Raw genomic sequence first — 11,027 nt, 5'->3', positions numbered from 1 at the left:
TATATATATATATATATATATATATATATATATATATGTGTCTGTGTGTGTGTGTGTGTGTGTGTGTATACTACTTGTCAAAAGTTTTTGAACAGTAAGATTTATTTGATCAAAAGTACAGCAAAAACAGTAATACTGTATAATATTTTTTTCTATTTAAAAAAACTGCTTTCTATTTAAATATATTTTAAAATCCTGCGATTGAAGCTAAATTTTTATCATCATTACTCCAGTCATCACTGTCACATGATCTGTCAGAAATCTTTCTAATATGCTGATTTGCTGTTCAAAAATGTTTTTTTACATTATTATTATTATCATTAATATTTAAAACAGTTGAGTACATTTTTTTCAGGATTCTTTGATGAATAGAAAGATCCAAAGATCAGCATTCATCTGAAATAAAAGGGAGGGGGGCATAGAAATGAGTACTTCTATTTAGCAAGGATGCTTTAAATTGATCAAACGTAATGATAAAGACATTTATAATGTTACAAAAGATTCATATTTCAGATAAATGCTGTTCTTCTGAACTTTCTATTCATCAAAGAAGCTTCTTATCTAAGAAAATTCTACTCAGCTGTTTTCAACATAATAATAATAACAACAAATGTTTTTTGAGCAACAAATCAATTGTTTGACTGGAGTAATGATGCTAAAAATTCAGCTTTGAAATCACAGGAAAACAGCTATTTTAAATAGTACTTATTTGAGACTAATTTAAAAACATTAAAAATCTTACTGTTCAAAACTCTTGACTGGTAGTGTATATATGTAGATTTAGTTAAAAATATGCATGTTTGATTTGATGATCAAAATAATTTGAGAACTAAAGAGGTCAAAATATACCTGTAAATGCATACAGATTAATGTGGCATGGTTAAAATAAGTTTAAAAAATATATTATTTATGTACAGCAGTGGTCCTCAGTTACACGCACATTCCCTCATCTATGAACGATAATCTCGTATTTTGCCGCGATAAACAATTAATTTGTCAAATATCCCTCCGCATTGGTGAAACTTCCTCTGAACGAGGGTATATACATGTTATTGCCATCCTTGTAACAAATGTATACACTGTTTTGCTCATATGGATATGAATATGAGTCGTCTGAACACCACTTACAATAAACATCTCGACATATCATTTTACATCCTCCTAGTTCTTTAAGTTCTATTACTGAACCGATCATCAAGCTCGTTCGTCAGCTCGAAATGGAAGCGTTCAGCAACAGGGTTTCATTTGGGCTCAATACGCGTTGAAGTCACTGAGTGCGATCCGCCATTTTGGCACCACTATTGCATCTGTTCCGTGATTCACTACCGCACTATCTAGTAACTGGCGTCGGCGCGCAATTTGTCCCCGGCGACTGCGTCCATTGGCGGAAGGATCTGATTAGAGTAGCGCAGTGTGCGTGATGCGGTAGCTGCTCGCTGCCGCTGCTGCAGGAGGAAGGACCGAACCGCTACCAGCACCACCTTTCAGTTTCGCCTTCAAATTACACCAACCGGCTCCGTCACACACAGAACACCGACTGAATTATTACCCCAAGGCGTCCCTTATTAAGACACCGGAGGGGTTGGTCGCGTCGAAATTGAAGAAACGCCGTTTTAATCGAATACAAGGCGGGTTTTGTGTGTTTTTGACAGCAGCAACAGCACAACAATGGCTCTGAAAAGAATCCACAAGGTAAGAGAAGGAAGTCACGGGCGCCATTGCCCTATTCCGCACCGAAAACGCACCATCCTTCCTCATTTACGCCGGAAAGGCGATTTAAAGGATGATAATGAGAAGTTATGCATGTTAAGTGTGGCACTGCTGGGATGACAAGTGTAGTAAAGCATCCAGGTTCGACGGTTCGGCCCGGGCTAACGGTTAGCATGATAGCTAGCGACCCTCTGTCGAACTGTGTGGGACTAATATAAAATGGTATTCCGTCGCTGCTTTTGTATTTCCTCTGTCGTTTTTTTGTGTTAAACATAAATAAATTGTCATTTGAAATTGAAGTCGAGTTGAAACGGCTCACTTGAGGATTAATGTAAGATCATGATAACGTGTTAGCATGCTAACCCCTCGTTGCCACCAATGCTAAAGGCCCATTTGGAAACCTTGAACAAAGATCGTTTATATCCACCACTATTTAATAAATAAACTGTATTTTTACCATTAATATATTCGTGTACAGTATTATTATACTACATTTGTTTGGTTCGTGTTGGTTTGGTTTGTTAACTAGCTGACCGCTCCGGTAAATGCATCTGGCCTCAGTTTGCCATCGCGTTGGTGTTTTAAATCATTTTCAGAATACAATAATGTTGTTTATATTGTATATCATTTTGTCCTAAATAACATCCAAAGATTTAGTCCTTAGTCCATCTGTTAAATTTCTATAGCCAAACTCGTACATCATACATCTTGGGATTTGAGGTTAGCTCGTGTCGCAAGCAAATTGTCGTTATGAACGTGGTCCAAAGCATACATATTTACATTTAAAGACTCCTTATTGCCTTTTTCTGACATTTCTTAACGTTTTAATACTCTTGGGTTTCAGTAGAACAGACTAACCCGGAAAAATCAGAGTTACATAAGCTGTGGTCACCTCTCATGTCATTTCAGCAGCAATAACTCCATTACACAGACTGTTATGTGTCTGATTTGATATTGACCTCCTTATACTCGAAATCGTCCATCCATTGCGTTTCTTTCGGCGTATTTTACTGTAACTTTGTCAAACGCACAGATATTTGGAGTGTTAAGTTTCGGTGTCAGTTTCTCAGTTTCATTTTCGTGCTTCATTGTTAGCAGTGTGCACTGCAGGTGTTTCAGGAATGAGTCTGGACAGGTGATGCAGAGTTTTACCTGCTGGTTTTCAAGTCATGTTAGGTGAACTGTCTTTAAAATGCAATTTTGTTTCTGGTGTGTTGCAGGAGCTGCATGATTTGGGCCGTGACCCACCTGCTCAGTGTTCAGCGGGCCCAGTAGGGGATGACAGTAAGTAACTCGCTTTGCCCACAAAAGTATTCAATAAACTAGTCTAAGTTTATTCTTCAAATTCGAGTTACAGGTATGTTTAGCTTTGATTGTGTAACAAATTCAATCTGTACAGTACACTTGTGCTGTGCAGAAAATCCTTTACCTAACTTGACGTTTCAGTGTCAGAAATGTCCATCCTTTTAAAAATTTCTTGGAAATCTCTCATCATGTGATGGCACCAAATCTAGGATTTAATCTTTTTATCAACTTGTTTTCTTTTAATTAGCACAGGTTTTTTTTGTTGTTGTTGATCTGATCTTATGCACATCAGTTTGAGTAAATATTGTCAAAGTTATTCACAAATTATGTTTTTTTTCTCACTCAATTTGAGGTATGTAAGCTCTGATCAGTGAGGCCTATGATCAGTCCGTTTCAAAAAAAATACAAAACCTGTTTTAGAAGGTTAAAACCAGTTAATGAAAATTGTATCCCATGTAATAATATAGCATAACAAATTTGTAAGCAATTTTATATTAGCTGATCATTTACAACTGTGAGTGTAATGAGGTGGGGAACCCCCCCCCTACCCACCCAAAATAAAAAATTTAGTTATTATTGTTATTTTTTATTTTATTTTTTATAAAATTGTTTGGAAAAATGCATGTTATTGCACTAAAAAAAATCCAAAATCATCCAAAAAATTGAGCTGTTTGCCAGAATGTTTTTTTTTTTTTTTTTAGGGTGACTTCACATTTCCTTTTTTTTTTTTTTCAGATTTTCCTTATCAATCAAATAAAATGAAATGAGTCAAACTAACATTTATTCAGACACCTTCAAAATGTCTCACATTATCACTGTTTATTTGCTATAGTTTAGAAAATGGTAATAAAGTATGTGAAGAAATCAGTTAAACTGTCAGAACAAATTCATCTTGATAATCACAAATTAATTAGTCAAACCAACATTTATTCAGACACCTTCAAAATTTCTCACATTATCACAGTTTAGAAAATGGTAATACAATATGACAAGAACCCAAGTGTTAAACTGTGGCAGAATAAATTCATCTTGATAATGTTGAATAACTTCGATACAAAGGTTTGTAACAAAACATGGTCAGGTCAAAAAGTCAAATCAAATCTTTGGTCCAGAATTTGTATAAATTTCACTGGTATGAAGAACTGAAGAATTTTTGGATATGTCACAGTTAACTTAATTTTGCTGTCATCACTTACATACATTAACTATAGTATCTTGCACCCACTAGTAAAAAAAATCAAATTATATCTAGTGTCTGAATAATTTTTGGTTTGACTAATGTATAGTAGAGGCATTTACAATATGTATGTTAGGTTTGAGGAGGAAAAACGGGTACACTGTGGCATAGTTACAATTTAAAACTGACTTGTGCTGCCTTTTTAAACCTTATGGAGTCTCAAAAGCATAGGTATGATTTTATTATTATTATTCTTGCTGTGTTTATTAGAATCAGCTCTTCAAGGTGTCTTATGTATGCAGCACTTATAGGAACTGAAGGTCTGTCTGATCGTTTTTTCTGTGTGCCCTGTGATAGATGGCGCTCATCAATATTTAGTGCCAAGCGCAACCACAAGACAACGGATTGTTTGAAACGACAATAACATGTATAACTTCCCTCAAAAGAGTCACCACTTTATTAAACTGTGACTCATACAACCATCTGACCCACTTAGTGCCTCAGAGACTTGACTGAAATATGACAACATAATTGTACCCAAATTTGCTTCATCATATTTTATACTGTATTCCTCAGTGGGCTCGTTTAACTCTGCCAAGACTGATTCTAAGCTTGCAAACAAGAATTGCACTTCTTAGTTTTCAAAAGAGTGATGAACATGGTGTGATTGATATAGGCTTTCCCTGACATTTTTTTTTGTCTTGTTTCAGTGTTTCATTGGCAGGCCACAATAATGGGACCAGTAAGTATTTATCTTTTTGTCTACTATGGTAGCCTGCAACATTACAGGAATCACTTAAACTTGAAACATTATATTATTATCTTGAAATATTGAGTAAAAGTAGACCATTTTGAGTTTTTCATTTGTGGTATGTATTTTTTAAAATATATAATTCATGCTAATTAAAGTGTTTGCTTTACAGAATGACAGTCCTTACCAGGGTGGAGTGTTCTTCTTGACCATACACTTTCCCACAGATTACCCCTTCAAACCGCCAAAGGTCAGTAATATCAACACCTGTTTGAGTCAGGCACAGCTTCTCAGGTGCTGCTTAATTATTTGTCACTTTGAATCCTCATTTTACCAACCTGTGCTTTCTTTGTCATGACATAGAAACACTTTTGTCTTCCTACAATATATTCATGTGATTCATCGTATCATGACTGTGTATCATACGCAGTTGTAGAATGCAGAGAATCTTGTTAATGAATTTAAGGAATGTGTTCGAAGGAAGGCAGTGTCTTGTTTGGAATATATTCTTCAGTAATTTGGAACTGTTCTAGAGTTGGCTGTAATTTTACGGTTAAGCCTGTAAAGGTTGTGATTTGCATGCTTATTTTTGTCTTGCTCCTTTCACAGGTTGCATTTACCACAAGAATCTATCACCCAAATATCAACAGCAATGGCAGCATTTGTCTGGATATTCTGAGGTCACAGTGGTCACCGGCACTCACCATCTCCAAAGGTACACCTCAGTTTTTAAACATTTGTTTAACAGCAAATAATTCCAGAAACTTTTTTGGCCTCAGTCTGTATGTTCTCATGGTGTAGCATGCATGGGTAGGTCTTTATTGGGTTACTCACATGAAGGCTTAACATGTAGACAAAATATTAAAAGTTAAATTGAGATGTTTAAAATGCTGTGAATCTTAATATTATAGAAAATAATTTAATTGGGTGTTTGATATGTCAAACTTGCACACAAATTGAAATGTTAAGTTTTTACACCAGAGTAAAGTGTAAGATGCTGTTAGTTTCTCATTGACATAAAATTTTTAACATAAAATAAAAACTAGAGACTATATTAGAGAATATTTTGAGTTTCTGAATGTAAATGAATGCAGCTTAAGCTAAGTCTGATTAATTTGTTGTTATTCACGTTTAGGGCTGTCACTAACAATTATTTTGGTTTGAGTAATGTTGATTTATTCTGATGATTAATTGAGTTAATCAGATAATTATAATACACCTTTTTTGTGCTAATAAACACACAGCGAACAGTTGCTTTTAAACTTACTTAAAATACATATGTAATAGTAATGAGGCAATAATAATTAGTTCAAATAAGGTATCAAAAACAAGTAATCATATGCTTTTACATAACTTGAAATACATAATGTAATATAAACAATAGAGCTAATGTACATAACGTATTATGGCAAATGACTGCTGAGGGCGGCAACAGCTTGACCATTTTTTTACACTTTACAGCACGATCGAGTCCTTGTTTAATATTGACTAAACAACATTTAATTAAAATGTCCACTTAATCTTTAGTATTTGGCCATTTCTTTACAACAGAAATGCTACAGCCACTGTAGTTTGTTGAATGTGGACATCAAAACATGTAAACTTAAAGGATTAGATCACTTCCAGAACAAAAATGAAAGTACTCTTACCTCCTTGTCATCCAAGATGTTCATGTCTGTCTTTCTTTCTTCAGTCGTAAAGAAATTGTTTGTTTGAGGAGAACATTTCAGGATTTCTCTCCATATAATGGACTTCTGTGGTGCCCCTAAGTTTGAACTTCCAAAATGCATGTTAAATGCAGCTTTAAGGGCTCTAAACAATCCCAGCCGAGGAAGTAGGGTCTTATTTAGCGAAACGATTAAAAAAAAAAAATTCAATTTATATACTTTTTAACCTCAAATGCTTGTCTTGTCTAGCCCTGCATGTACTGTGTAGTCCGGTTCATGACAGTTAGGGTATGTTGAAAAACCTCATTTTCTCCTCCAACTTCAAAATCATCCTACATCGCTGTTTTACTTATTTTTGTAAAGGGAGTTTGACCTTCTTTGCATGTTCACTTTGTAAACACTGGGTGTCTGTACTTCTGCAGCGATGTGGGGCCATTTTGAAGTTGGGCGAGAAAATGAGATGCAAGTTTTTCGACATATACTAGACAAGATGAGTGTTTAAGGTTAAAAAGTATATAAATTATAATTTTCTATTTTGTAAAGAAAATAACATTATGTGAGGGGGGGAGTTCAATGTTTTGGAAAGTCATATATTAAAGAAGAATCAAGTGTCCTTATACAAAATGACAGCTGTTTACAAGTTTATTGTTCTTTTAAAGTTGTATTTTCTTTTTTACTTCAATGTTTTTATCTTGCCCTTCAGTTCTCCTGTCCATCTGCTCCCTGCTGTGTGACCCCAATCCGGACGACCCCTTAGTACCTGAGATCGCCCGCATTTACAAGACTGACAGGGAAAAGTGAGTGTTCTCATATGCTCTTATAATGCTCTTCCTCATAAGTGCTGTCATGCAGTCATTTGCATTATTCACTGCGTTGTTGTCTATGCAGTTTCCTGTTTTGACATTTGTCACCTTTCTTCTTCCCTGGAGAAATTGTTTACACGCCGACACTCTGGAGTCCTGTTTTGTGAATAATTTATTTTTACTGTTGCTGAGCTTTGAAGTTGACTGAAGTACACAGCAAAAGTGAAAATGTTTTCAGCTTGCTGTAATTCCAAACACCAGACTTCAAAAGTTCATTGAGCAACAGTGTTTTTTTTTTTTTTTTTATCTAAACCAGACTGAGCTGTGTGTAATAATTTGAACCGGAGAATGATTATAATCAAATTCAACAGAAAAGGGAATTAAATGCCAGCAGACTCCTATTAGATCTTTATTGTTTTAAATTAGAGTTATTGGCAAATGTCGGTGGAAAAAGCAGTTGAGGCTGATGGCCGGACCTTGTACGAACTCAATGGAATACCGAAGAGTTCCTTTATAATAGATTGTCAATTACTGGCGATGCCCAACTTTTTCCATGTTTATTTTAAAGTATGAAAAGGGCTATTGACGGTGTCAGAGGGGACAGTTTGATTTGTCCTTGACAGTGTCAGAGGGGACAGTTTGATTTGTACATTATGTACACATGCTCAGAAACGGCATTCTTTCAGCTGTTTAATTTCTATAGCTTTTACTGCTACATCTTTCAACAACAGGTTCTCAATGGAACCTTTGTATTGTACAAAGGGTTCTTTATATAGTATAAAAATGTTGTTTAAATTCACACTAAGAAAATAAATGGTTCTTTTAAGAACTGTTGATTGAATGGAAACAAAATGATTATTTTATTTGGTTTTGGAGTCTTTGTTTTTATAGAAAACCCAGGGTATTAAGACTTGTCTGGTAGTATCTAACTAATATGATGTCTCTTACTAAAATATGTAGTGGTTTTTATACATATTTTGGACTAAGGGGGAGCCATTATTTCAATGATGTGTAATGGTTGCCCTCGGTGAGCTACTGGCAATACCTGTTGACATTTTTACCGCAACACAACTCTGAAAATAAAATACTGAATGACCACAGCTACTGAAAGAGCTTACAGGTGCCGATAGATGGCATCTAGCGTTTCTTGTCTCTGTCGTTTGTAAGCTCTTTCAGTAGCTGTGGGTCTACCAAAAGCCTCAAAGGCATCAGGGCTAAAGTGGAAAGAACAAAGATGCTGGTCTTTAGGAAGTTTTATTCGTCCACATGCAAGCAGTGAAGACTTGCATTGCTTCTCTTGTTGCCCCTTCAACCGAAAATGACAACTCAAAAGCCGCACAGTGTGGCATCATATCAGTATTTTATTTAGTAGTGCCAGTAGCTCAATGAGAGAAACCATTTTACCTCATTGAAATAATGGCACCTCCCTACAGTTCAGATGTATGTATAAAATGGTGCAGATTAAAAAAAAAAAAAATGGTTCTTCTACTACATATTTCAGTAAGAGACATCATTTGTTATACTAAGCCATGCAAGTGTATAGAAGAGTGTATGTGTCATGCAAATGCCTTTCTGACATGGGATGGTAATGTTTTTGTTTCTCTTCCTTCACAGGTACAACAGAATAGCTCGGGAATGGACACAAAAGTATGCAATGTAGTTTTGGAGTTAGAATCATGATGGGAGAAAATTACACCTCTCCATCTAAAGGTTAGGGGAGATTTTGAACGTTCAAAAGATAAAAAAAGAAAAAAGCTTAAGAAAAAAAAAACAGATCTTGTTGGTTTCCATTGGAGTGCTTTCTTTAAGCCACGCCTCCCCTCACCAGAGCACCTCCCCCCCACTCTTAGCCCTCTGGCAGCCATGGTGTACATACTCAAACTACAACTGTAGCCCCTTTTCCTCCCCCAAAATCAAACCTTCACTCCACAGCTCCTGCTTTACCTTCTCCGTTGCTCTCGCGACGTACCCGCTGCTTAGGATCAGTCCGTATCAGTTTTGCTGTAGAAGATGTTTATGGCTCTAAAAGCATTCCTTGTTGTTTTTAAGAACTGGGAAGGGAGGGCTATATTATCATTTTGTTTTTCTCCCTGCAATTTGTGATTAGTCTGGACATAGAGGGATATGTTTTTTACAGTTTACTTTTTCATTTCCATTTCCTGGGCTTCCAACTGTACATTGGATCAGGAAGTTGTTTTTTTTTTTTTTTTTCTCTCTCTTTATTTCTTTATTGCAGAGAAGGGAGGGGTATGCTGGCTATCTTTTTGTATAAAATCTATAAGGAATTCTTTTAAAATCATAGCAGTTAATTAAAGGAAAATGGGACCTCCTGTCCTCTCCTCCGGAGTATTCTAATGGACTTGAAAACTATGAATATATATATTTTGTTTTCCATTTGTCATTGCAAAGACCGTCTCTACCCCTTTCCTTAGCCATGACCAACTTCACGAACATTCACCGTATGGAGGGTTTCGGACCAGTTATTTAAGCAGTCTCTATAACATGCGTCTTATTGTTTTTGTTTTATTTTTTTTCCCCTCTTTCTCTCTCTCTCTCTCTCCCCCAACCCACCCTTGTAACTCTTAGGTTGCTTTTTTTTTTTTTTTTCTTTCTTTTTCCTGCTCGTTGAATTAGATGCTAACATGGTTCAGCCAGACTCGATTGGGTCCCTGGGTGAGAGGACACAAACTCCTCACAGACAAACTTCTGTATATTTAATTTCCTGACAGGCTCGTTGAGCTTTGTGTGTTGATTAAAACTGTGTAATAAAATGATTACTAAAGTCTGAAACGCTTTGTGTCTGCATGGTTTGTTAAACAGGTGATGCAGGTCTTGTTGCAAACACTTGCACGTGATGAACTTTGTCCTCTTGGGGTTTTAATCCTCAAGTCTTTTGAAAGCTCTGACAACTTCTGCTTATCCAATCGGTGGTTCTTTTAGTAGAACACAAATGTGTTAAATGTGCAATGATTGCTTCCTCATGGCAGCCACTGTCACAATTACTGTACTAGAGTAAAACAAAGTTGCAAGGGCATTTTGAGCAGCAAGCTGTTCATAAATCTTTTATAGGAGCTTTTTCCCCCAGTTGGGTGTGGAGCATTCAAAACGACTACATGTGCAAGGTGAAATTTTCACATGGCACCTAATAGAAAAATGTATTTTCAGAAGCTCTTTATCAGATGTGACATCTGGAAATATTAATTGTTATGGAAAGACTAAATGCAAGTGGGTATCAAATGTTGGTGTTAAATGGGCTATTACAAAACAAATTATAGGGTTCATACAAGGTGCTTAAAGTGCTTGAATTTTACTTTTGAAATTTTAAGGGCTGAAAAACCCTTGTAAATAGTAATATTCCTGAAGAGGTACTTGAAAAGTGTTTGCATTATTGAAAGACAAAGTATCTATGAAATACATTTTTTAATATCTTTTCATACAAAATTCACACAATTTAAAAAATAATACTTTTTCGCTATTTCAGTTAATAAAACTAAAATAACGAAACCTAATAAAACAAAACTAGCGAGCTCAGATAGTATTAGTACTGACAGTGTCATGTAAACATGGCTGAAGACACAAAAAGGGATTCATTTACGCTGGAACCGCTCCGATCA

The 11,027-nt window shown here is 35.6% G+C and overlaps 1 protein-coding gene across 1 annotated transcript; it reads left to right on the top strand.

Moving 5' to 3' along the window:
• The first annotated feature begins 1,421 nt into the window (after positions 1-1,421).
• Positions 1,422-10,203, top strand: ube2d2 (ubiquitin-conjugating enzyme E2D 2 (UBC4/5 homolog, yeast)). The gene is made up of 7 exons (XM_073820095.1): positions 1,422-1,692; positions 2,931-2,994; positions 4,903-4,934; positions 5,116-5,193; positions 5,553-5,658; positions 7,314-7,407; positions 9,028-10,203. Exons 1-7 carry the CDS (start codon positions 1,669-1,671, stop codon positions 9,071-9,073), a joined length of 444 nt encoding a protein of 147 aa, XP_073676196.1. The 5' UTR covers positions 1,422-1,668; the 3' UTR covers positions 9,074-10,203.
• The last annotated feature ends 824 nt before the right edge of the window (positions 10,204-11,027 follow it).

The sequence above is a fragment of the Garra rufa genome, chromosome 16, assembly GCF_049309525.1.
Source record: "Garra rufa chromosome 16, GarRuf1.0, whole genome shotgun sequence".
In the NCBI taxonomy this organism is placed as follows: Eukaryota; Metazoa; Chordata; class Actinopteri; order Cypriniformes; family Cyprinidae; genus Garra; species Garra rufa.
This window is presented reverse-complemented; position numbering and strand designations above follow the sequence as displayed.